General features: G+C 46.5%; 1 protein-coding gene across 3 annotated transcripts in view; it reads right to left on the bottom strand.

The window, feature by feature from the left end:
* Colq (collagen like tail subunit of asymmetric acetylcholinesterase) overlaps positions 1-26,764 on the bottom strand; it is a 58,896-nt gene extending 32,132 nt beyond the window's left edge. For 2 of the 3 annotated variants that reach the window (XM_076868069.1, XM_076868086.1), the window contains exons 1-2: positions 26,659-26,764; positions 1,585-1,697 (exon numbers count right to left, since the gene is read on the bottom strand). In XM_076868069.1, the coding sequence (XP_076724184.1) occupies positions 1,585-1,697; positions 26,659-26,764 (219 nt within the window). Of the gene's footprint in view, positions 1-1,584; positions 1,698-8,440; positions 8,517-26,658 lie in introns of those variants that run through there. The other variant, XM_076868078.1, reaches the window with a different exon arrangement.
* Positions 26,765-27,054: the final 290 nt, after the last annotated feature.

The raw sequence follows: 27,054 nt of genomic DNA, 5'->3' as shown, positions 1-27,054 counted from the left end.
GGGACAGAGGAAGGGTCACCTCCCTGGACACAGCTCAGGTTCAAGACTGGCGATTCCCTGACACAGCAGTATGTATTCTGAGAAGATGACCTTTTGGGCCACCAGTTTCGATTCTCTCATCTGCTCTTGAGACACACGTGGCATGAATGAGTTACTGAGCTAGCAAGGCCACTTTGGATGGAGTTAGGAAACTCATTTTGGGACCTTATCCCATGTCTAGGATAGGAGTGTCTAAAAGAGATATAATGCAAAAGAAATATCCAAAAGAAACATAATGAGAACTGTATTGTAGTTTAAAATTTTTCTGGTAGCCACATTTTTACCTTTTGAAAAGGTAAAAACAAGTGAAGTTAATTTTATAATATGTTTAATTTCACCCAACAGACCCCAAATATTATCACTTCAGCATATATTCAATATAAAAAGTGACTAATGAGGCATTTTACAATCTTTTTTTTTCATATGAGGGCTTCACGCTCCTGTTTATCTGTTTATTTATTTATTTCAGCCAAGAATCCTCAGAATTTCATTGTATTATAGACTAAACATACCCAACAGGCATTTACAGAGCAGTTCATCCAACACATGATATATTTTACTCAGTTCATTCACAAACTCCTGTTTATGTTTAACATAAACAGCGTATCTCAGTGTGAACATTGAAAGTGCTCCAGCGCGCTAGTGGCTATGATTTTGGACAGCACAGGTCTAGGAGATTCCAGAAAGATCTGAGTGTCTCAAGTCCCTAGAATGCCCTGGATGGATGTCAGAATTCTAAGTCCTGAGTCCGGCTCCCTTCCTCTCTTCCCCAAATCTGTTCCCTCTCATCCCTCAGTGTGGCTACCGAAAGGCTCTTTCCTGTGTCACTCCATGAACATGGTCTACATAAGTCATGGGCTGTGGAAGGGAATTTATCGTTTCTTTAATTGGCACATAATATTTGTACATATTTGTGATACACTATGATAATTCCATACATGTCTATAATGTGTAATGATCAAATCAGGGTAATTAGCGTTGCGGTCTCCTCAGACCTTTATCATTTCTACATGTTGAAAATTTTTGGGGCTCTCCATTTCTAGTTATTTTGAAACATATCATAAATTGTGGTAGGCTGTCCCTACTGTGCTCTAGAACACGGGAAGTGTGTTTTGGTACCTGTTATACAACCTCTTTCTATTCCCCTTCTATACCCTGCCCCCCATTTTATCCAGATTCCCCCATCCCCTCTCTCCCCAGGGAATTTTGTAAATGCTTGGGGAGAAGAAAAAGGAAAAGGGAAAACCCATATCTGAATAGCTGATGGGAACCCAGAAATTCTTAAAAAAAAAAAAGTTGGGACATTTTGCCAAATTCATCTCCCATGGGAGAAGACCCTCTTCAACATTACTGATTTAAGACAGCAGGAGGACAAATACATCCCAGAAACTGCAAAGTGTCCATTCTAGGGTTCAAACTCAGAGTGAGAATAAAGGGTTGACTCTATAGACAGAGTCTGCAGGCAGCCCCTGTTAAGTGGGTGGGGTGCAGAGTGGACATCCAGACGGCTGGAATTCTTCACTCTCTCAAGCCCCATGTACTCACCGGACTTCGGCCCCCTCTGAAGAAGGGTGGTGGGAACAGTGGGGGCGGAGGGGGTGTCAGGAGGCAGCATGCTTTGTGGCTGCCACGCTTCTTCTGATCCAGGCCAGGAAGGGCTGTGTGGAGAAAACTGCTGCCCGTTAGCGTGAGTTCAGAGCTAGGCTCTCTGCCATGCCCAGCACACCCAAGGGAGACCCACGCGGCCACCCCAGACTTCCAAATCTAATTTCTAACCTGTTAGAGATGGGAGCAGAACTCCTGTCTGCTACTTGACAAGCCCTTGTATTGCTTTTGCTGAATTAAAATGGTGACCATTGTAAGATCCTTCTTCACAGGTTGGTAAATACCTAGGAGCGAAATTGCTGGGCTATAGTTCACGTCTACGTTCGGCTTTTAATAGAAAATAACAAGCGATTTTCCAAAGAGATTATACTAACTCACACTCCCACCAGCCAGTGGAGGACAGTTTCTCCTTCTACTGAGATTAACTTGTAGATTTTGTAGATGTGGCAAGGAATGCCAAGTTCGGATGGTAGTTGGGGAGTTGGGTCCCCAGTAATTGGGGAGAAGGAAGTGTTTGTTAAAAACTTTGATACTAAGGAGGAAATCGTTCAGACAGGAAGGCAGCAAGGGCTGGAGGTAGGGTTAATTGATTTTAAGGTACTCGGACCCATGATTAAAATACAGACTCCAGGATGAACTCAATTTCTATATATAACTATAAAGATCTAATAAAAATAAAATAAAATTCAGACTCCACCTATATACAAGGATCACCCATTTCATAAAGAGTCATAGTATAGTGTCTCAATACTTGGGTGTCCTGATCCCAAGCATGAGGACCTGTTGAGATTGATTTTCAGGTGGGATCTTGCCAATGTTCCATCTCAGCACACATTCAATGTTGAAGCATGCTTTACGAAAAGAATGCAGATCACAAGTTACAGCCCAGTAGATTTCTGTGAAGTGAACTGACTCTAGAAACCAGCACCCAGATCAAGAAATAGAACTCTCCAGGACCAGAAGCCCCTCACATTCCAATCTGTGTTCCTCACCCACCCCCATCCTGAATTCTAACACCAGGGAGTCATCTTGCCCATTTAGACATTCTATATAAATGGAACCATACATTATGAATTCTTCCGTTTGTCTTCTCTTGCTCAACCCAAGAGCCATCCAGACTGATTTTCACAGTTGTTACTGCTGAATAAAGTTCCATGTGGTTCGACCACAATCAATTCATCTATTGATGAGTGGGCAATGGTGGGCAATGGTGATGTTCACTGGGGTGATACCGCTAGCACCCACCAGAATAGCTAAATGAAAATGGGAGAAACTATCAGGAAGCAAAGTCTGGCTGTCTGGCTTTGCTCTGGATTGGACAAAATGTTAGAAAGCAAGGGCTACTCTGACTGGGCACCTTAATTCTTTTTTTTTTTTTTTTTGAACCAGGATATTGAACCCAGGGGTACTTAACCACCGAGCCACATCCCTAGCCCCTTTTATTTTGAGACAGGGTTTCACTAAGTTTCTCAGGCCCTTGCTAAGTTGCTGAGGCTGGCTTTGAACTTGCCATCCTCCTGCTTCACTCTCCTGAGATACTCAGATTACAGCCATGTGCCATATTCTTATCTGGAAGAAGAGATGCCACAAATAAGGATGTAAAACAGCCAGAACTGTCATCCATTGGCTGGTGGGAGTGTAAGTTGGTACAACCTCTTCAGAAAATTGCTTGGTATTTTCTATTAAATAGCGCATACACATACGCTATAGCCCCACAATTTCACTCCTAGTTATTTACCAACTGAAAGGTGGGGGTATTTTCACCAAAACACAAATAAATAGAAACAATATTTATAATTGCCAAAATGAATGATTTTTTTGGTTCCCAGTTTTTTTGAGGTTTTTATTTGTTTTGTTTTTTTGTTTTGTACCAGGAATTGAAACCAGAGGAGCTCTATCACTGAGCTAAACCCCCAGCCCTTTTTATTTTTAATTTTGAGATGGGGTCTCAGTAAGTGGCCCAGGCTGACCTCAAACTTGCAATCCTCCCGCCTCAGCCTCTGGAGTTGCTGGGATTACAGGAGTGTGCCACCATACGTGACTTTGTTCCCAGTTTTAGTCTTATAATGGGACCCTTACCTTTACCCCATAACAGAATCTCTGACATCGCAGAACGTTTGCAGGTGTCCCACTACACAGGCAGTTCCTACTCAGTTTTTAGTCTTATCACCAGGAAGCTTCTCTTCCCCCACTTCCCAGGCCAAGGTTGAGTGGCCCTTCTACCCTGCTATGTTTTTCTCTGGGTTTATGGTCATGTTAGTTCTTCCTCACAGATGAAACTGTTTCATTATATCTTCTTGATTAAACTGTATTTTCCAGGAGGACAGGAGTCAATTTTCATCACCAGTCTCTAACAGTGTACCTTGTAGACATAGGTGTTCCACAAATGTTTGCTGAACTAATAACACACACACACACACACACACACACACACACACACACACACATACACACACACACACACACCAGGGATTGACCCCAGAGGCATCTAACTATGAAGCCACACCCCCATCCCCACTCCTTTTTAATATACTTTATTTTTAGATAGGGTCTCCCTGGGTTGCTTAGAGCTTCTCTAAGTTGCTGAGGCTGGCTTTGAACTCACGATCCTCCTATCTCAACCGCCTAATGATCCTCCTGTCTCAGCCTCCCAAACTGCTTGGATTACAGGCGTGTATCACTGTGCCCATCTGGACTAATAATATTAATGACAAACACTACAAGGCAGTATAGTTCATATGTATAAATTTACCTAATCCTCAAGACAACCCTGAGAACTAACTGTTATTATTATCTCCAACCCCATTTTACAGGTCTGTTAACCAAAGCGATGAGTTAAGCAATTTGCCCCGTCCTATAGCTAGTAAATGACAGAGCCCAGACTTGAACCCAGGGGGTCTGGTTTCTGAATTCTTCCTCAAAAACTCTATACCATGACTCCTATGGGTCAAAATGAAGGTCAGGGACTGAGAGGGAGGCAAGGAGCTCCCTAACTACCACTAGAGACTATCGTATCAATGTTCTCCAGAGACCACTGAGAATATAACTAGTCCAACCAAGTTGGGTTGTCAGAGTCATTGCAACAGGATGTACACACAATCAGAGGACCTGGAGGCATCCCAATAAGAGAGTGTTAGAAAGAATTTATTCTAGGATTTGGGGTTTTGCTAGGTGATTTGGAGAGAGACCATGAGAAGCAAAAGTCTGGCTTTGCTTTGGATTGAATGCTGTCAGGAAGCAAGGGCTACTCTGATCAGGCACCTGAATTCTCACCTAGAAGAGGAGACTAAATCTGCAACGGGTGAAAAGCAGCCATTACTCATATTCGCAAGGATGGGGAAACGCTCATTTTCATGGCTGGATGACAGCCATGCTTTTGTCTGTGTTTGATTATGGTTTTTGGATGCTCCTGTTTTCATGCGGATCCCTCAAGGTCATGGAATGGTGCTGCCTGAGGTTGGTGCTCTGGGAATTTGTCCACATGCTGCAGGGGTCATATGGCAAGCTGTGAGCATTGGGTCTGTTCCACCTGACACCGGCTGCTTTTCCCTAGTGGTGAGAGGTTAAGTTCTTTTTCTTTTGGTCCTGGGGATTGAACACAGGGGCACCTAACCACTGAGCCACATCTCCAGCTCTTTTTAATATTTTATTTAGAGATAGCATCTCACTGAGTTGCTTAGAGCCTTGCTACTTTGCTAGGTCTGGCTTTGAACCCACAAAACTCCTGCCTCAGCCTCCCAAGTCACTGGCATGAGGGCATGTGCCACCGCGACCAGCAGCAGGTTGTTCTTGACCTTGACATTGATGCCAGTCCTTTCCTAAAGTGTGAACTAACTAGGAGTGGGCAGCTTCAGTTGCCACCCTACCTGGGGCACTCGGAGAAGGTGGCAGATGTATACCAACCTCCCGAAGGACCCCCAGCTACAGTTTCTCGGCAGTCTCTCTTTCGTCTCTGCAGATTGCTAAGGGCTGGGTAAGGCTTCAGCTTTCAGCATAAATCTCTCCCGGCTAGGATCACCTGAGAACCTGGCAGTTCCCCACAGCTAAATTGCACTCATTTATTTTTCCAGACCATATACGGCTTCCAGTGCCTTCCTTTCTTCCCCCAGGACCCTGTGTGGCTCCCATTGATGAAACATCTTGTATCATTTAAGGCAGTCACTTTGCTTCTCTGATTTCTTCCTGGAAACTGGAGACCTCTTCAGGGACCATAAATTATCAGTTGCTTTTCTTGCAAAGGCATCTGCTTTGCCCGTACCCCCACTCCACCCCGCCCCCCCCCCCAAATTCCTCCTCCCTCTTTCCCCCTTGACCCACTTCATTTCCAGCAGGTGAAGGCCATTGATTCCTGCCCCTCCCCCAACTCCCTGGAGCTGTTTGTTTTTAGCCCAGTCTAGTTTATTTACAGCTCATTCCAGCTCAGAATATTTCCATCAGGTGGCCGTGTGTGGGAGCAGCTCTCCCCCTTCCCACCCTCCCCATCAGCTAAGCCAGGACTTCACATGTCTATTTTGGTGTCATCCAGTGGCCTGTGGGTCTCTCTCAGGACTATTGCTGTCTCTGTTGGAATCATGTCTGGAAAAGCCCCAGAAGCCTCTGTTGTAATGGAAACAATTGTGTGTGTATGTACAGGGGCCTGCAGAAAACCGGTGCCCACGAGGCTCAGCTCCCGGCCAGCTGTCTTGAAAAAGCCAACTGTCACAGAATTTCAAGACTGTTGACCTCACTTAAAGACACCAAAGTCATATCACACGTGGCCACTGCATTGCCAAATTATGGATAATTGTCTAATGCAGGCTTTTGGCAAGTGTTTGGGGGTTTCCCCCATGGTTCATGATGGTTTTGCCCTTTGGACTCAGTACTCAATCTTCTGTTTCATCTTGAGAAACTGAGGGAGATCCTTGCTACTTTGCTGAGTCTGGCTTTGAACCCACAAAACAACACAAGTGGGGTTGTCAGAGTCGGAAAGAGACACCAACTTACTCTTGGAAATGTAGGGTCTTGTGTCAAAGAGTGTGATCTGGGTGCAAGCGGACGTGTGATATGGTGCAATTCCCATCCTCAACCTGAGACTCAGTTTCCTGATCTGTACCACAAGGGATTTGATCCACCCCATCTCCAAGGTCCTTTTTAAAAACAAACACAATCCAGTCACAAGGACCATTATTAAGAATACAAGTAACAATAAATATTGGCGAGGATGTGGGGGAAAAGGATGCACTTAAACATTGCTGGTGGGGACTGCAAATTCGTGCAACCGCTCTGGAAAGCAGTATGGAGATTCCTCAGAAAACTTGGAATGGAACTACCGTTTGACTCAGTTATCCTAGTCCTCAGTCCATACCCAAAGGACTCAAAATCAGCGTACTACAGTGACACAGCCATATCAATGTTTATAGCAGCACAGTTCACAATAGCTAAGCTATGGGACCAAACTAGGTGTCCCTCAATAGATGAATGAATAAAGAAAATTTTACAGATACACAATGGAATATCACTCAGCCATAAAGAAGAATGACTTTATGACTTTGCTGGTGACTGGATGGAACTGGAGACTATCATACTAAGTGAAATAAGCCAATCTCCAAAAAACAAAGACTGAATGTTCTCTCTGATATGTGGATGCTAACACATAATAAGGGGGAAGGGGAAGAATAGAAGAATAGAAGCTCATGGGATTAGTCAAAGGGGAATGAAGGCAGGGGAGGGGATTGGGAATAGGAAAGACAATGGAAAGAATGGGATGTAACTTTCCTGTGTTCATATGTGAATACACGACTAGTGAAACTCCACATCATGTCCAACCACAAGAATGGGATCCTAACTAGAATAAGTTAGACTCCATGTATATAGAATATACTCTACTGTCATGTATATCTAAAAAGAACAAATGCAAGAAGCGACACGAGAAATCATCCTGCATTAGCAGGTTGGGAAACATGGTGAGTGCAGCCACATGCTGAGATTCTGCCGCTACTTGTCCAGTTGGTGGACTGTTGCACATTTTGCTTCCTTCTCCTCCTCCTGCTTTGGGGCCTTAACCTGCCTCTCGAGACTGGTGTTAGAAGGAGGCCTGGGGATGAATGAGAGATGGTGGGGGGCACCTGTGACACCCTCCACAGCATCACCTGGTGCCCCAGTAGTTGTCTGGACATCTCAGCAACCAACAAATTATCAGACTAACTGGCTACAGTCTGCCCAAAGTTTCCCATGATGTACATATTCCACAAAAGGCTGAACCCTAGAACTTTCCTTCACCCACCCTCCCCGCCCCTGCACGCACCACACAAGCCTTAAAGAGCAAATCTCTTCCTAAAAGTAGAAGTAATTTGAGCTTCTCTGAAAGACCAGGGTAGAAGTTTGCTATTTGTGACTCGCACCCAGAGTGGGCCCAGGGGACAGGTGGGGACGCAACCTACGAAGAAAATGATTTGGTGTTTTGGTGGCTGCTGCTTCTAAGCCATGTTACCTAAACTAGCTGGCCTGGAGAGCGTCCCAGCCACCTTATGCCAGGGGACCCTGGGCTGCAGAACACAGTTTTATCTCAAAGCCAAGGGAACAGCAGCTACCAGCCTGCCACCCTGAAGTCAAGGTCACAAGAGGGGCACAAAAAATGGGCGCGTATGTTGAGGTCCCCACCCACTCCTCTGCCAACCCCCTTCGTCCTGCAATCCCAACACTGGTTGAAAAGTTTAAAATTTTGAAGTCTTCTCAGAGATCCCAGGATAGGTCTGCTCTCCAGGTTTTTTTTTACCCCCCAAAACCATCGGAGCAGGCGCGTGCACACAGGACTCACCCAGGCAGCAAGCTGAGTAGCACAGCAGTCCCGAAAGGGTGAGCAGATGAGCCAGGCTGAATGATGGGCGCGTCATGGTGGGGCAAGGCCCAAGGCAGACTGGCCCCGGGTCGCGAGCTGGAGACTGGCTGGGATTTGTCACGCCCCCAAGTGCTCCCTGAGCCCGGCCTGCTTGGCATTTGGGGTGGGAGCTGGCCAATCCCTGCTTTGATGTTGCTTCTGCCCCAGATGCCAGGGGTCCAGGGGCCAGGGATGGGTAGGCAGCCCTGCCCTGGTCACCCAGCAATGCTCCTCTGGGGCAGGCTGGGAAGACAGACTGGCCTCCGCCCAGGGGAGGATGGGATGTGAGGTTGGGAGCCCAGGGCACTGATCACCCCCGCCGGCTGAGAGGAAATGAAGTGCAATCCGTCAAACAGGCTGCTTTTCACTTGGCTCCAAAAAAGCCCCCGTCGATACTGCCTCTGGCAAGACTCACAGCCAACCCCCAGTGGACAGTGTCGGAGGAGGCTTAACCTTCCTGTTTCAGGGAAGACCTTGGTGGCCAAGGGGTCTCTCTATGTCTGTGCCAGTGTGCTGCCGACAAAGCCAAACTTAATTATCACAACAACAACCAAACACTCTCTCTCAGCCTCTCTATCTCCAAAGAGCATGAGGGCAAGCCTTTCCATTTCATTTCATTTATTTGTTTTTGGCGCTGGGGATTGAACCCAGGGCCTTGTGCATGCTAAGCGTTCTACCACTGAGCTACACCCCCAGCCCCAAACCTTTTAAGATGAAATCTGCTCTTAAAATAATAAAATGGTGCATGCCAGCTACTTGCTGAAATCCACCTGATGCTTTACAGGCATACCCAAAGCATGAGCACAGACACACAATATCCTAGGTCATAAAAGACAAGATTACTAGTACTTCGCAATAAGTACGTTTTGTTTGTTTTGGGTTTTGGTACCAGGGACTGAACCCAGGGCACTTAACCACTGAGTCACATCCACAGCCTGTTCTATATTTTATTTAGAAGCAGGGTCTTGCTGAGTTGCTTAGGACCTCACTAAATTGCTGAGGCTGGCTTTGAACTCATGATTCTCCTGCCTCAGCCTCCTGAGCTGCTGGGATTATAGGAGTGTGCCACCGCATCTGGCAGCACTGTCACACTGAGTAAAGACCATACATTATAACAAGAGTCAGCAAACTTTTGTTATAAAGGGACAGAGAGTAAATGTTTGAAGCTTTGTGGGTCTCATGGTCTCCTTTGCAACTTAAGTTGCCATTATACATAAAAGCAGCCATAAATAGTATATAAAGGAATGAGTGTGACTGTGTTCCAATAAAACTTTACTTATAAAAATAGGAGGCAGGCTGGATTTAGCCAGTAGGCTACAGTTTGCCCACAATATTTTTCATTCTATTTGTATGGAGTGAAAAAAGAGAAGTGGTTAACAGGAGTGGGGATGTCTGGAGGGATTTACAGGAGGAAGAAATGAGTACCAGTTTGAGGGTGAGGGGATATGAGTGAAAAAAATCAGAGAAGGCTTCCTGGAGGAGGTGGCATATGAGCTGAGTGAGCCTTGTAAGGAAAGATTTATAGATACAAAGATGGAGGGGGAAGAAGGCAGGCTCTGTTCCTTCTCTGGGGAATTTGCCTATGTTCTTCTCAGAAACAGGATCTAAGACACCAGAGGAAGCACATGAGGACAAGGAGTGCTCAGTCCTGAGCCAAGACACCTGCAGAAATATCTGCATTACATTTTCCCAGTGTCCCCTGCTCTGGGTCTCATCCCTACTGGTCATATTTCAAACTTCACGTCAAGCCTTTGGAGTTGGAAGTTTTGCACTTTCCACATCAAAAGCATTCGTTCTATGTGACACCTTACACAGCCAATCTACTCAGTAGTACCTGTGCCACTGATGTAAAACCAAAGGCGACTGGACTAGCTCATGGCTGGGCTCCTGTCCAAGTCTGCAGGTGTTTGAACCTCTTCTTTTTTTTTTCACACCAGAGATTAAACCCAAGAGTACTTGACCACCGAGCCCCATCCCCAACCCTCTTTTTTTTTTTTAAAGAGAGAGAATTTTTAATATTTATTTATTTTTTAGTTTTCTAAAAATATCTTTGTTTGTATGTGGTGCTGAGGATCGGACCCAGGCCACACGCATGCCAGGCGAGCACGCTACCGCTTGAGCCACATCCCCAGCCCCCCAGCCCTCTTTTATATTTTATTTAGAGATAGAATCTCACTGAGTGCTTAGGGCCTCGCTAAGTTGGTGAGGCTGGCTTTGAACTCACGATCCTCCTGCCTCAGCCTCCCAAGTTGCTAGGATTACAGGGCTGTGTCACCGCACCTGGCTGAACCTCTAGTTTGAACCTAATGACTCAAGCTCATGGGTGTCTCTTTCTGTATCCCTCTCCTCTCCTCCTCTCCACTGTGGCTGCTTTTTTTTTTTTTCTTTTCTTTTTTGCTGTCTAACTCTTGTTCTCTATGTTCTCTGTCTTCCAGCACTAACAGTTGAATTTCCTTAGATCAGATGCCTGTGTGTATACTAGACCTTTCAGCTGCCTCTCAACCTTGGAGTCAGGAATCCTGTTCTCCAGCCTTGGCAGTAACTTGCATTCCCTTTGGGCCTCAAATTTTCCAGATGTCAACGGGGAGCAGCGTGCACCAGATGAGCTCTGTGCCCTTTCCAGCTTTGCTGCCATTCCTGAAACATAATGGCCCTGCCTAAGGGTCCTCGATGCAATGGAGGATCTCTGCTCTTCGCCCTGCTGAGCAATCTTTGGCCTCCAGTTCCCTCAGGTGCCTTGGCCCAGGCACCAGCTTGCCACGGCAGAGCTGCCTGCAAAATCTAATTCATAATCAAAGTTTCTGGGGCCTTCCTGCAGCTGTCAGCAGGTGTCATATTCACAGTATTTTGTCTTAATTGCAGGTCTGGGATTTATCAACCAGGCCAGAATACCACTTCTGGAATACTGCCTCCCTGGGCACTGCTCCAGAAAATTTGCCCCTGCTGCTGCCATTCGCCCTTCCCAGGCCAGCAGCTACCTCCACTCCAGCTGGCTGCAGATTGGGGCCAATGTGGATTCTGCTCTGCATCTTCCTCCTGCCTGGTGTCCCATCACTACCCCACAGAGAGATTTTGGGGGGCCTAGATAACACAGGCACCCTTCCCAGAGGTCCAGAGGCAAAGATGTCTGCTTATTTGGGGGCAGAGCCTGGGGTCTCAAATCTGTTGTCCCATCCCAAAACTTTGGTAGTCCCAGGAGTAGGTTTGAGGACCTGACTTCTCCCTGATAGCTATGAAAGAGTCCCCTTGGCCAGACTTTAGCTGGGCTCCTCTACCCTCTGCTCGACTAGCCCTTGAACTTGGACTTCTGTGTCCTCCCGGGAAGTATCCAATTATAGCAAGAATCCCGAAAAGTCAGCTTACAGAGAATCCCCCATCCTTGACATCTAATCAAATTCTGAACCCAGGGGTGTTTAACCACTGATCCATATCCCCAGCCATCTTTTGTATTTTTATTTAGAGACAGGGTCTCCCTGAGTTACTTAAGGCCTCACTAAGTTGCTGAGGCTGGCTTTGAACTCATGATCCTTCCGCCTCAGCCTCCTGAGCTGCTGAGATTACAGGCATGTGCCCCTGCACCCGGCTCCTTCCTCACCCTTGATATCTTACCACCCTGTCCTGACTTCGATAAGAATCCAATTAAGTTGGTTTAGACAGAATCCCCCTATACTTGATGTCTACTGTTGGTAATTTTCCACCTGCTCACCTAACCTGTTCCTTAGCTATAAATCTTTACTTGTCCTTGTACCAGGAGCTGACCTTGTCCTAGTCTTCGAACCTGTGGCAGACACCTTGAATTTTATCCTTACCATTTTAACACGTGCCAGAATGATCTTCAACATTACCTCCACATTCAATGCTTTTGTTCCTCGGGAGGGACCCATAGCAGGTTCTACTTAAGCACACAAACATTTATTAAAGGCTTACTGTGTGCCAAGCCTTCCATAAGCCACCAGAATATAGAGATGAAGAAGCTCATGGCCTGACCCTTGGAAGGAAAAGAGTTCTCATCTCATCTGCTCACTTGTGCTGATTGGTCTGAGTTTCCTGGAATGGAGCCTCAGGAAGGATTCTGAGAAGAAGGCCATGATACATTGCCCTTCCTGTAACTCCTGCGCTGCATGCTCGCTTGCTGACCCTTACTCTGCAAAATCCTTATCATGAAACAACATGACACTGGGCTTAGCATTTTCCATACATTCTTGCTTTTTGTTCTCAGGACCACTTTATCTCTATTTTATGGAGAAGAAAATGACTCTCAAAGAAATCAGGTCACTTGTCTGAACCACACAGCTAGTGCAGACATGGGGGCAGAGTTCAGAAGGAGCCCTGCACACAGACCAGTGAGGAGGTGCCCCTCCTGGAGCCAGCTTACCCAGCTCCTGGGGCAGCTCACTGGTCCCTGGCTAATTGCACTCTTCCCGTTATTCTCATGTTATCTGGAGTCAGTTTCCCTCTGGTCCGGCCCTTCCCTGGACAGCAGCTACCTCCACTCCTAACTCCCAGCTTCTGACTTAACATCCCAAGACATCCTCAGAGTTGTGAATGTGCAGAGATGACTGACAGTTCCCCAAAAAGGTGTGCACCACCTTCCACAGGCTGGAGGAATCCCTGAGAAGTGGCTGTTTCTCGGTCCCCTGTGGGGGGAAGACCCAGAGGCATGTGACTATTCTTGCCAACAGTTCTGCCTGAGTGCAGAGGACTCAATCCTTCAGGGATGGTGGAGCCATGAGAGGGAAAGACCCTGAGTTCCCCAATGCCCCTGGACTGGTAGGTGAGCATAAATGTTTTGATTAGATTAAGTCATTAAAATCCTTATTTCCTGCAATAGGTGATATTGCCCCCAACCCACCCGTGAGGCACCCAGCAATGGAGAACATGCTATGATGCTTCCTAACCATTCCTTCTTTGTTCCCCACACAACCTCATAAGGCTTATCATCATCATCATCATCATCATCATCATCATCATCATCCTCATTTTTAGATAAGGCCATGGGAGATCATGGGATGCAGCTATGATCAAACCCACCCAGTATGTATGACCCTGTAGGTAGTAGGTCGGGGTTCAATCCAGATTGAATGCAGTTAGCAGCACAAAGTAATAACTCCTTCTACCTACCACCTCCTAGAAAGAATGAGCAGGAAACATCAGGAAAATGGCATCTAGAGGAAGCAGAGTCATTGCCTCACCCAGCTGGGGTGGAGCTTTTACCAAGACCCACAGTCATGTTTTTCTAATCGGACCTTACGATTATTCATCTATGAATTCTGTTTCCTGGTCGGTAAACTCCTATGAGTTGACAATCTTGGTGGCCTCTGTATCTCTGTCATAAGGAGGGTCCAATCAAGTGTACTGCTGACTCCCAATCAAATATACATTGGCCTTCTCTATCTTACTCTAGAAGTGGGCAAAGAATTCAAGTCACTTTGAAATCCATCAAAAACTAAGATGGATCAATAGATATATAACAGCATAAACAGAGCAAAACACTGACCATTGCAGAATCTATGTGGGGAATGTATTAGTTTGCTAATGCTGCTATAATAAAATATCACAGCTTAGGTGACTTAAACATTTACTTCTCATAGCTCTGGAAACTGTTAAGTTCAAAATCAAGGCGTCAGTAGGTGTAGTTTCTTCTGAGGCCTCTGTCCTTGGCTCCTGGATGGCTTTGTTCTTGACTCTGTATGCTTTCCTGCTGTTTTGGGGTATCCACATCTCTTCTTCTATAAGGATACCAATCAGACGGAATTAGGGCCCATCCTCAGGGCCTCACTTAATCAACTCTTTAAAGAGCCTCCCTACCTCACGTTCTGGGGTATTGGGATTATTAGAGTTTCAACATGTGATTTTTTTTTTCAATACTGGGAATTGAAACCAGGGTGTTGCTCAGGCTAGGCTAGTGCTCTATCACTGACTGAGCCACATCCCCAGCCCTTTTTATTTTTTATTTGAGATAGGGTCTCCATAAGCTGCTGAGGGCCTCACTAAGTTGCTGAGGGTAGCCTCAAACTTGTGATCTCCCTGCCTCACCTCCCAAACCACTGGGATTACAGGGGTGCACCACCATATCCAGCTAAATGAATTTTGAACAGATACAATTCAGCCTGTAGCAGATGTTCCCTCAACTATTCTTTTCATATTTTGAACTTTTTTGAAAGTGTCTATAATAAAAAAGAATAACAACTGGGCTTGGTGGCTTATACTTCTAATCCAGTGGCTCTGGGGGCTGAGGCAGGAGGATTGCAAGTTCAAAGCCAGCCTCACCATCTTAGCAAGGTCCTAAGCAATTCAGCAAGACCCTGTCTCTAAATTAAATGCAAAAAATGGTGGGGATATGGCTCAGTGGTTAAGTGCCCCTGAATTCAATCCCCAGTACAGAAAGAAAATTTAGAATTATTTATTATCTTATTTAATTAAAAAATTTTAAGTGGGTAACTTAGAACTGCAAGATTTCTCTGTAAATGTTAGGGTGGGGAGTGGGTGAGTCCAGTGCCTCTGTTGGCAAAGACTTAGGGGTCCCTGGAGATGCACAGAGCTAGGGCACCAGTACTGCTCGGAGGAGGGGACTGCGGTCACCTTGAGGGCTACCCCATCCCCGAGAATGACATGAGAAGGACATTCTCTTTCTTTCCCCCTCCTCCTCACTCATAGAGACAACTTGAGGAGTCTGTCCTAGCCACAAGGATGAAAGGAGGAGGACGACCTCCTTCCTGTCATTATTTCATATAAGTCATATATCAAAAGTGACGACTGTGCACACATCTATTCAAGGAAACAAAACCCATCCCCCTTTCCTCCTGCAAGGGAATTATTTTGGAACTTATCTAAAGGAAGCCATCTGCTTTCTTGAGTTCAAGCTCTAATTTGACCAAATGGCATGTGGTAAATAGAGAGGAAGAAGGACAATGTCATTAGAAGCTCAGGGAGCATAAAGAAACATCCCCACGGCTGGCTGTGCCTCGGCTCTCAATTCAATTACAGTGGCCGGCATAAATCAGTGGGCACTATTAAATCTTCTGCCCGGGTTTGACAGGGGAGGCCAAGTTTGTAGGATGATTCTCGGGAGATCTGGCCACAAGTCAGAGACAAAAACCCTCCAGCTGTGTCCGGCCCGGCGGGTGCATTATTTCCAACACCCGCTGACAACTGTGGCGAAGGAGAGACCCTGTGCTTCCATCCTCTGGGTTCCTGTGCCTTCATTTTTCCCTGGTGACATTTGAGCCCCACGGGCACTTGTGATTCAAACCAGGTGGCTCACCGAACCCCTTCCCTCAGAGACCCCCGCATCCCTGCTTGTACCCTCCAGGATCTGTCATCCAGGGGTCCACAGCAAGTGGGGAGGAGGGAAGCTGGTTCCAGGGAGCCCGCTGGCTGCCCACGCACACGGACTGGCATCTCTAATCATAGGTCTCGCTGAGTCACTTGAACCTCTAGATCCCAGAATTTGGGGAACCTGAGGCTGGCTCCTTTGGATTTAATTGATCAATAGAATTTCTCAATTGAATGAAATGGCAAGATGAAACTTCATAGCACTATAATTGTGTGATTCTACCATTCTGGAAATTCTCCAAGATCTCAAAAATCCTGGTTGTTTTGGATCTAACAAACTTTTCTTCCTCCCTCCCTCCCTCTCTCCCTCCCTCCCTTCCTTCCTTCCTTTCTTTTTTTGTACCAGGAATTGAAACCAGGGGCACTTAACCACTGAGCCACAACCCTCAAAATATAAAAATTATATTTTTAATTTTGAGAAAGCATCTCTCTAATTTGCTTGGAACCCCACTGAGTTGCTGAGGTTGGCTTTGAACTTGTGATCCTCCTGCCTCAGCCTCCACGCCTGGCTCTAAAAGACTTTTAAATACAAAAAAAAAAAAAAAGATCTTATTTTGTGCTTCAGATGAGACACAGCACTTTGTATGCACATGTGTGATGTTCGTGTAAATGTTTAGAATTGTTAATGCATGTATCTGGTTCAAAATTCAAAAAGTATAAATGGGTAAATATGAACAATCTCTCTCACCCTTCTCCCCGCAGTCTATCAGCTCCAGTGATTTATTATCAGCCCACTACTTCATTTCCTAGGTATACTTCTATATGCAAGCAAATAGGTAGGTATGATATTTCCCCTCTCTTTCTCAGAGAGAATTTTCTTGTACAGTTGAATAGTTGTGTTTGAAGAGTAGAGTGTCTTTCTCTCCGATTATCAAAGTGAGCTGTTTCCCTCCACCACACTCTTCCATCATGATTCTGCCTCACCTCGAGCCCCGAGGAGTAGAACCAGCTGTCTATAGTCTGAGACCTCTGAAACCATGAGCCCTCAAATAAACTTTCTTCCTCTACAATAGTTCTGGTCAAGTCTTTTAGTCATAGCAGTGAACAAACTGACTAGAACACCCACTAATCTTATAGTTCATATTTTAGAGTTAAATCTTAATTCATTTGTAATTTATAGCAGTGAACAAACTGACTAGAACACCCACTAATCTTATAGTTCATATTTTAGAGTTAAATCTTAATTCATTTGTAATTTATTCTGGCATGAAAAGTAAGTTTGTTTGCTTGTTTTCTAAAAGACTTTTTTTTGTGATTTAAAACAGAAAATAAAAAAATCTTTAAACCACCTTTACATAGTCCACACACATCAGCTATTATAGCACTCTTTAACTAAAGGTTAAGCATTGCCCTACAACAGCCCAGAGTTATGGATATTTTATCCATTTAACAGATAAGTAAACTGAAATTATAGACCACTGGGCCAAGATCCCTTAGCTTGTGGGTCAGGGAGCTGTCAGTCAAACCCAGAGCTGTCCCTGTTCTCAAAGAGGTGTCCAGGTGAATGGTAGAGTCACAGCTTGCATGCAGATGGGTTGTTTCTGTCATTGGTCTGCTCTCCCGAAAGCTCCAACTATACAAGTAAACTACTTGTACAGTTCATTTTGAATGAATCAGTCGTTTGCGTGATTTTATTGTCACAAAGAGATGTTGGAGTCAACAAGGCCCTAAGCAACTTAGCGAGACCCTGTCTCTAAATAAAAAATTAAAAAGGGCTAGGCATGGGCTGAGGAGGGGGGTCCTAGTCAGATCACCCTTGATGGGGGCAGGGAGGGGCTTTCTCCTTCATAGTCATGGAACAGCCCTGCGAGTGGACCTGCCCATCTGCAGTCATTCTACTGGGAGCTCAGTATGCCTAAGGTGTTGTCCTTGGGTGTGAGCTGTGGGTCCCTTGTCTTCAAAATCCAACATTGCCCTCAAGGTACCATTATGACTCCTGAGTACACCCTCTACCATGCCCAGGGCTAGACCCTATCGTGCTCTTTCCTTTGATCCTTACAATGACCCTATGAATTATATTTTTTATGTCCCCCTATTCCAGGTGAGGGAACTAAGGCTGCCATCCAAGGTCCTGGGGAGCTGGGCTTCTGAATCTAGACCTGCACTTCCAGGGTCTAGGTGCTGTGATATCTCTGACTCAGACTCAGCCTTTGGATGGAGACTCCAAAATGTGGCAATGAAAACAGCCCAGGAGAAGGCAAGAGGCCAGGATTCCAGTTCTTTCTCCACCATTTGGAATAATTGTTGCAACCTGTAACTGAGAGATAACTAAATACTAAGCACAGTGCCAAGCTCATTTTATCCTCATTGCCATCTAAAATGAAGATTTCCGACTCTCCCCATTTTACCAACGTGGAAACTGGGGTGTTGAGAAATTATAGACCACTGGGCCAAGATCCCTTAGCTTGTGGGTCACGGAGCTGTCAGTCAAACCCAGAGCTGTCCCTTGACTTTAATTCACATACATCTCAGCCAATGCTCAGAAGAAAAACATAAGCCAAGACCCCTTTTTTTTGGGTGGATGCTAAGTCTGTGAATTAGCGAATAGTCTGTCAGACACAAAGTCAGAGAAAGTCTGAGGCTAAGGGATCTTTGCAATTTGGTCCACACTTTTATTTTATAGATGAGGAAACTGAATACCCTAAAAGGAGCAAATGGTTTTCCAACACCGTACATGTGTCTGAATTTTGCCTCAGTGTCTTAGCCTTAATCTCTCTAAGAACTTTAGTATACAGGCAAATTGCCAAACCCAGTCACTGACTAAATGTCCCCACACTGGACATAATCAAAAGGACCTTGGCAAGACATCACCACAGAGGTGACCTCTTAGGCCTGCCTGGTGGAGGTACTGTTGCATTCAGGGCCAACCCTCAAGGGAGTGAGGGCCAGGGTGATTTGATTCAGATAATTGGGGTTCGTGTGTAGGTAAAAAACCATTTGCCTCAGATGCTCTGCAAAAAAACATTTCTAGGGCCCACACAATTTTCAAAGCCATCTTTTCTTGGAGGCGGGGGTTCCAATTCCTGAGAATTGAACCCCAGGAGCCACATCCCCCAAGGATTATTTTGAGACAGGATCTTGCGAAGTTGCCAAGGCTAGTCTTGAACTTGTGTGCCACCAGGTCTGGCTTCTTGAAGCCATCTTGGGCTTCCACTGCTGACTTTCTGTGGGAGGACATGGGCAGTAAGGGAACTCCCACAGGGCCCTGCTGACCTACAGACCTGGAGGACCTGTGTCTCTCCCACTGTTAACTTTCCCTAACGTGACTTTACCCAATGCAGCTCCCAGAAAGTCAGATAGGAGGGAAGAAGGGTGTTCTTTCCTGGAGGCTCCCTGAATCCAGAACACTAGACTCAGTGGTTTGAGAATTTGGTTTCTGTGTGACCATTAGGAATTCGGAAGCTTTCTGAGGGTAACCATGAGGTCCACCCCGGTGAAGCTCTTAGAAACGGACTCGGTCCTGTTTGGATACAAAGAGGACGTCCACTTGCAAACTTCCATGACAATGACTCATGCCAGAGGCCCCTTACAGAGAATGAGTTTGAACACTGAATGAACCTTGGGTCACAGTAAAGGAAGAAGAACCCCAGGTGGCCAAGAAGGGTGGCCATTATTACCCCATCCCCTTTTGCCCCCAAGAAGTCCCCATGCTAAGGAGAAGTTTCTGCAGCAATTCAGAAACTTCTGGAACTTTCTTCAAACTTCTCAGAAGGATACCAAGAAGATGAGGTGGGCAGCACAGGATGAGAGTGTAGAGTAGAACCTGTATTACTCTCATTAAGGCTTCCTTCTTTCCCTCCCTCTTTTTTGAAGTCACCCCCTCCCCCAGCTGGTTGACCATGCAAGACTGCAGCAGTCACAGACTTCATCAGCTGTCACCAGCTCCCATACAGGAGTCGCCCAGTGTTTCTGTTGGTTGCCATGGAGAGGTAAGCGAGGACTTGAATGGAGCTGCGAAATGGAAGAGGGCCAGGTGTATTTTTAAAGTCATCTGGGGAGGCCGGTCACCACTAGGACAACCTCCTTCCCCAGGCAGCTCCTTCCTTCTTTAGGGACTGCTTTACAAATGCAAAGTGGCCCAAAGCAGGGTCTCTTCCTTTTGCTTTAATTCCCTGGGTATTTTAAGCAAAGGGTTATTTAGGTTGTCTTTGAGGTTTTTTTTTTTTTGCCTTTTGATGCAATGAATTGTGGAGGAAATCGTGGTCTCTTGGCATGTGTAGAAATGAAGAGAGATTTTGGAAATAACGTCCGAGAATGTGCAATGGTGTCACGCGTACATCAAACACTACTGAAAGTATTTGATGTCTGTAACTAACTCTCTTGATTCTCACCACTTCTCTTTGAATTAAATCCTATTTTCAGCCCCATTTCATAGATGAGGAACCTGAGGCACGGGGTGGGGAATTTGCCCAAGGTCACAAAGCTAAGGGAGACACAAGATTTAAACTCAGACAGGGTGATGCCAGAAGCCATACCCTTAGCCACACTCTTCGATTCTGAATCTGCATTGATTTGGGAATCCGAAAGCCCTGATTTGGAATTTCAACCCTGAGCCTGTGTGACTTCAGGCAAGTGACTATACCTCTCTCATTGTTATTTTCCTCTTTGGTAAAATGGAGATACTAATGGCTACTTTATGACATTCTTGTGAAAATTAGAAATAATAGGCAAAAATAAACGTAGGTTTAGTATTGTTTATGGTGGCTCCCTACGTCAACTGAACCCCAAATTCTTCAGAGAAGGGATGTTGAGCTGTAACTGCTACTGCCAGAGGGATTGGTAGGACCACAGCTGGTTTTTTAAAGGATCTATAGCTGACGCTGTCACTTCACTGATGCTCCTCAGTATCCAACCTCCTGCCACAGGCACCTGAGACTAGAACTTCTATGGGAAGTCATTTGGGTCAAGCAGGAAGAACAGAGTAGTTGGCGTCGACAGGAGTTGGTGGATAAATATTCCAGCTCCCTGTCTCCCAGAGGTCCCCAGGAGAGTGGAGCCCAGAGCCGTGACCTGCTCATAAACATACCCTATGTCTGCCTTCTCGGCTCTGCCTGACTCCTCTCGGCTCTGTCCTACTGGGGTCACCTCCAAATTTTTGTCTCAGGGTCTGCTTCTGGAAAGAACCCAAATGAAAGCAGTCCTTATGCCCACACCTTTGATTCTGATGTCACTTCAGCAAAACACAAGTGGGTCGGTTTACCTGCTGGAAGAGATCACTGTGGGAGGCTGAATGATGGCCCCCATAGGTCTCCAGATCCGAATCCCTGGAACCTGTAAATGTTACCCCATATGGAAAAGGGAACATTGTAGACATGATGATATAAACAAGTTTAGGAGCTGGGAGGTGGCTCAGGGGAGGAGTGTTTGCCTAGCAAGCATGAAGCCCGGGGTTCAATCCCCAGCACTGCTCCCTGTACTGCACCCCCCAAAAAAGCAGGGGAGATTGATAAAGAAGGCAAGTGACCCCCCTGCCCCTCAAACAAGATGCTACACTGCTGGCTTGAAAAGAAAGGGGACAACCAGAGAAGGCGAGAGATGCAGCTCTAGAGCTAGGAAAGGCACAGAAACAGATTCTCCCCTAGAGACTTGGGAGGCAGCTGGGCCTCACCAACACCTTATTTCTATAGAGTGAAACAGGTTTCAGACTTCCGACCTCCAGAGCTGAAGAGAACAGAGGTGTGTTGTTTTAAGCCACCGTTTGAAGTGATTTCTTCACAGCAGCCAAGAGAAACTAACAGAGTAGGGTGTGAGAGAGCAGGGGTTCTCAAAGCTTGTTAGAAGTGCAGACTCTTGGGCCCTATTTCCTGCTGAATCAGAATCTCCCAGGGGTGGGTTGCTGTGGTCACCATTTTAATGAGCCCTTCAGGGGGATGCCAATGCTGCCTGTAGTTCAGTGGTTAACCCTGGCTGGATCTTTGAATCATCTGGAGGATTTTTACTACAGATGCCTGATCCCACATGATTCTGCTCTCAGTCTGTTCAGCTTGGAAGCTGAGCCTTTGGAAAGCACTTCAAAGTGATTCCTAACCAGGACTGAGAACCTGTGCTGTAGTTTAAAACCACCGATTAAGGATGTTGACTTCCAGGCTGAGCTGTGCAGAAATTTGGAAATATGGAGAGATGTCTTCAAGGCTGCTAAACAAACAAACAAACAAACAAACTGGGGAGCATAGGTCACACCAGCAGGGTTCCTGGCCTTAGGGGCCAAAGAATCACATGCCTAGAGGGTCCAAATAGGTAGACCATAATTAAGAAAGTGGTATAGGACAAGAGGGCGTGGCAGCAAATTGCCAGCTGGAGCCAAGTCGCCACCAACCATTATATTCCAAAGAGTGTCACCATAGCCAGAAAGTGTGGCCAGCACAGCCAGACTGTCTGATTTTCGAAAAGTAAGATTTTTAAAAATTTTTTATTTTTCCCTAGCCCTAGTAATAAAATTAGGATTAGCCCCATTTCACTTCTGAATACCAGAAGTTACAGAAGTTTCCTTTGCATGGTAGAATCCAGGGCTTCATGCAGGCTAGGTCAAACTTCTGCCACTGGGCTACATCCGCAGCCCTTTCTATTTTATTTTGAGACAGGTCCTTGATAAATTGCCTGGGCTGACCTCAAGCTTGCAATTCTTCTGCCTTAGCCTTCTGGGGGAGCTGGGATAACCTTCTGGGCTTAGCATATCAGAAATACATTTTTTCCCCCAAATATTAAATCATTCATCTCTTAAATGTGAGCAATTAAGGCAATTTTAAAAATATCTCCTCCTCTTCCTCCTTTCCTGTACATTTAGGGCTAGGGGTGAAGGCTGTCACCAGCTGTAGGCCAACAGCTACAGCCCACTTCCAGGCACATAGTTGGCACTCATTAAATCTTAGTTGCTTAATGAATCCTCAGAGCTCTCCTGACAGGCAGAGGCTCTCAGAGCCATTGAAGGGATGAGGAACTTGGGGTTCACTGCCATGAGGTGGCCTCCCCACCACTGCATAGAGCATAACCAAGAGTCAGGATTAGAACCCAGGACCCCTCAAGGTAGGGCTGCTGTTAAGAGCAGATACATCTGTAAGTGATAAAAGCTTTTGTGAAACAAGGAATTGAGGGTTTCACTGGTACCAGCCAGAAGAACAACAGAGGTAGTCCTTGTGACTGTGAGCTGTATTTAAAGAAGACAAGACCCCAGCTTACTGGGTGTCTCCTCAAAGCCAGACGGACTTTCTGATCTGTGTTTGTATGCTCCTGGATCTGAAGAAAGCAGGCGGGGCATGGGGCGGCTGCCCACAGGGCGACTGGGGGATGCCCCCTCCATCTCTCACACCGCCTCTCTCGGTGTCTGAGCTGGAGAGAGGCCATCGCTTTATGCAGACCTTTGGGATGAGATGAGGCGGGACGCCTGGGACCCCTAGAGAGTCCTCTAATTTAAGAGCCCTCTCTGATTTTATTATCCAGAGGAAATGGGGAGCTAAATCGGAGGAGATGGCTGGCGAGTGCATTACGGGACATTAAACAATAGCTGATCAGACACAAATAAATGGCTCCTAAGCTAGTGCCAAGAACATGGATGGTTCCCAAGTGATGATCTGGCTGGCTTCCAGGCAGGAGGGTATGTGGCGGGGGAGCTGGACATTAGGCCATATAGGCCACAGGACGGCTGCTCTGGTCACATCCCAGCTACAACACAAGATTCCAGTGCCCAGACAGAAATCACAGCCTGCCACATGATCTCACTCACCAGGGCTGGACTTGGGTCTTCTCAACATCTGAGACCTGGACCCAAACATCACCTGGAGAGTTCCTGCCTGCCTGGGAAACCCTGTATTGGAAAAGGGAAGCCATGTGTGGGCATCAGGTAGGTTGGGTCCCAGTGAAGTGAGGTTGCCCTGGGGAGGTCCCTGTGCCCACCCAACACCATGGTTTCAATGCATCTCACTAAAACATCCCTATTAAAAAGAAATATCACCAAAAAAGAGATAAACCAGTACCCTCTCGAGTCATATATATTTTGATATAATGCAATATCCACTTTTTTTGGCTAGAACTTTGGACATCAATATCCCAGAGAGAAGGCAGTAGGAGAATAGAGAATTCAGAGGAGTATTTCTAGGGGCTAGGAGGGTAGTCTGCTAGGCCTTAAATGCCTGTATCACTATTGATCCAAGGCCTTAAATGGAATTGGTCTATATTGATAAAAGTCTTGGACTTAGAGGCAGAAGACAGGATGCCAGTCTCTATCTCATCAGTTCTGTGACTCGGGGCAGATTACTTAACCTCTCTGAGCCTCTATTTTCTCATCTAAAAAGTGTGAGTGATGCCGCATCCATCCCAGGGGTGTTATGAGAATTGTATACCTTGAACTGTGCAGAAGGCCTGCCTTTCTGTGACTAGTATTATCCTTGGGTCTGTGCCTTCACACTCCAGAATCTACGATGACTGAGCCACATCTGTGAGTGGAGACTGGAGCCCAATCAATCTACAGACCAGGAATGAGCCCAGCCAGGCCCAGCCAAGCCTGAGCTAGGTCAGCAGACCTTTAGTTGATCCATAAACACAATAACTTCCATAAATAATGATTGTGTGTGGGTGATTTTGTTTTTTGTTGTGGGTACTAGAGATTGACCCCAGGTGTGCTTAGGCACTGAGCCACATCCACAGCCCTTTTTCTTTCTTATTTTGAGATAGGGTCTCACTAAGTTGCTTAGGGCCTCACTAAATTGCTAAGACTGGCCTTGAATTTGTAATCCTCCTGCTTCAGCCTCCTAAGCTGCTGGGATTCATTTATTACCCAGTAAATGGTTAAGATATACAGTAAATTTAGGGCTCCTGATGTTTTTAATAGTTGCCATGTTCAATAAAAATCATTCTAAGATACTTATCTGCCTTTTGTTTGGAGAGGTGTGGGAAGGCAGGATTTTCTGTCTCTGAACTACATTCCCAGCTCATTTTATTTTTTTTTATTTTGAAATAAAACCTCACTAAGTTGAGGTTGGTCTCAAACTTGTGATCCTCCTGCCTCAGCCTCCTAAATCATGAGGATCACAGGTGTGCACCACACCCAGTGAGAGGGGTTTTTGTGTGTGTGTGTGTGTGTGTGTGTGTGGTGCTGGGGATTGAACCCAGGGCCTCGTGCATGCGAAGCAAGCACTCTACCAACTGAGCTCTATCCCCAGCCCCAAGAGAAGTTTTCTATTTGTTCATCTACTATATATTTTTTTGAGCACTATGTATCAGTCACTGTTCTGAACCTGGGAACCAGTGACAATGCACAAGATAGACAGGGTCCCTGCCCACACAGCGCTTATAATTCATCGCCAACACTCACAGAAGTCAGAGAGCCCATCAGAGGCAGGATTGGAACCAGAAACCCAAGTTCCTTAACTCCTAAGCCTCAAATCCTTAGGAAACTCTAACCCAAACAAAATGAAGTGGTAGCATTGGATTGGACCAAATTAACTGTCAAAGCTCCTCTTTGAATAAGAGAATAAGGACCCACTAGTCCCAGAAGAAGCTTGGTGCTCTCAACTTGAATCTGCAAGGGGTGTGTTGACATACGGTCACAGTGACACAATCACCCACCTTTCCTGCCTAGCCCCACCTCCAGTGTTCTCCAAGTCCCCCCTTTCACCTTCTTCTGTTCCTCACACTTTTATAATTAGCCTCATACCCAGCTGAGTCACCCCCTAGGACTTAGAGACATTGGCAGCTCCACTTGCTGAGCTGTTTTTATGAATGGACAGTGGCTGGGACTGGGTGCAGAGCTAGGCCCGCGTGAGAAGCCGGCATTCCTGGCCCTCCCGGTGTTCTACAGGCAAAGACAGTGAAACTTCAGCCTCCATGGACGTACCTATGAGACTCCATTGAAGGGCTTGTCTGACACTCTTGTATGGGGAGTGCCAGGGACAGCTGATGGGGACTCTGAGGGGATGGCTAGCAAGGCCTGGGGTCTGCCTGCCTCCCTCATGCCTTCCAGAGACATTTGAGTTTCCTCAGACAGGTTTCAAGAGGACACATCAGTAACCCAATACTTCCCCTGCCCCTGGGTCAGGCAGGACAAGGTCAATGCCTGGTGCCCTTGGGAAGATTGCCCGGCTGGCAGACCAAGCCCCTTCCCCAAATCTCTCAGCCCTGCCCTCAGCAGACATAACCAGCTCTAGGCCCCGCGTCTCTCTGGATCCCTCCACCTTTCTCTGCCAAGCCTCCTTCTCCCAGGACCCCTAGATGCCTTATCTGAGGCTGAAGGGAAGTTCCACCCAGGAAGAAAGCGCAACAGGATACAGATTGGACTGAAGAAACAGAAAACCCAGTCCTGAGGCTGCAAGGGGCCCCTGGGCTCCAGGAGGATCCACTGGATTCCCTGTCCCTTCAGTAGGTTTGTCCTGGCCACCGTTGCTGCCAAGGCTTGGACGGATTCCTGTTTATTCTGCAATATCCCCTTAAGCCAAGCCCCCTTTCAGAGCAGGTCAGAGAGGTATTTATAGAAACATCGGGGACTCACTTTTCTCTCACTTGCACCTCCTGGTCTCTTAAGTTCCCCCCCCAGATTCCTGACCAAAATGAAATCATGCAGCAAATGGGGGAGAAGAGGTGGGGGAGGCCGAGGCAATTTTTTTTAAAAGTCTCTGGTTTTGAGCAGCTAAGTAGGAGCCCTAGGAACAAGGACAGAAGGGGCTTCCCAGACAAGCTCGGGTGACAGGAAGCGGCTGGGGTGTCCACCTCCCTCCCAACCTCCCTCCCAACCTCCCTCCACCAAGAGTAGAATGGCAGAAATACCAGGACACCTTGCAAAAGCCATCTTCCTTTCTCCCCCTGCCCAGAGGAGAATGCTGGGCATCATTTACCTGCTGAGATCGGGAGGACGCTATTGATGAAAGTCGGCTGAGACAAGACCGAGCGGAAGAAAAGCTGAAGATAAATTCCCAGAGCCATTGGATTCAGGACAACCATGCTGGCCAGGTCTGGCAAGTGTCAAGTTAGCAAGACAGGGTTGCTGCAGGAGCCTGCTTATCTCTGCTCTGCCTCAGGGCTGGCTCGCTCCCTCCCTCCCTCTCTCTCCCTCTCCTTCTCTCTCTCTCTCTCTCTCTCTCCCCCCCCCCAGACCCCTCCTTTCCCATGCCTTTACCAAGAAAGAATGCCAACCATTTCCCATTCAACCTTCTCCGTACTACACAGAGTTATATTTATCTCAAGCCCTGGAACAAATTTGCCCCCATTAACATTAAGATATCAGAATCTTC

The sequence above is a fragment of the Callospermophilus lateralis genome, chromosome 1 (assembly GCF_048772815.1).
Source record: "Callospermophilus lateralis isolate mCalLat2 chromosome 1, mCalLat2.hap1, whole genome shotgun sequence".
Classification (NCBI taxonomy): Eukaryota; Metazoa; Chordata; class Mammalia; order Rodentia; family Sciuridae; genus Callospermophilus; species Callospermophilus lateralis.
Note: the sequence above shows the minus strand (reverse complement) of the source record. Positions and strands in the feature narration are given on the sequence as shown.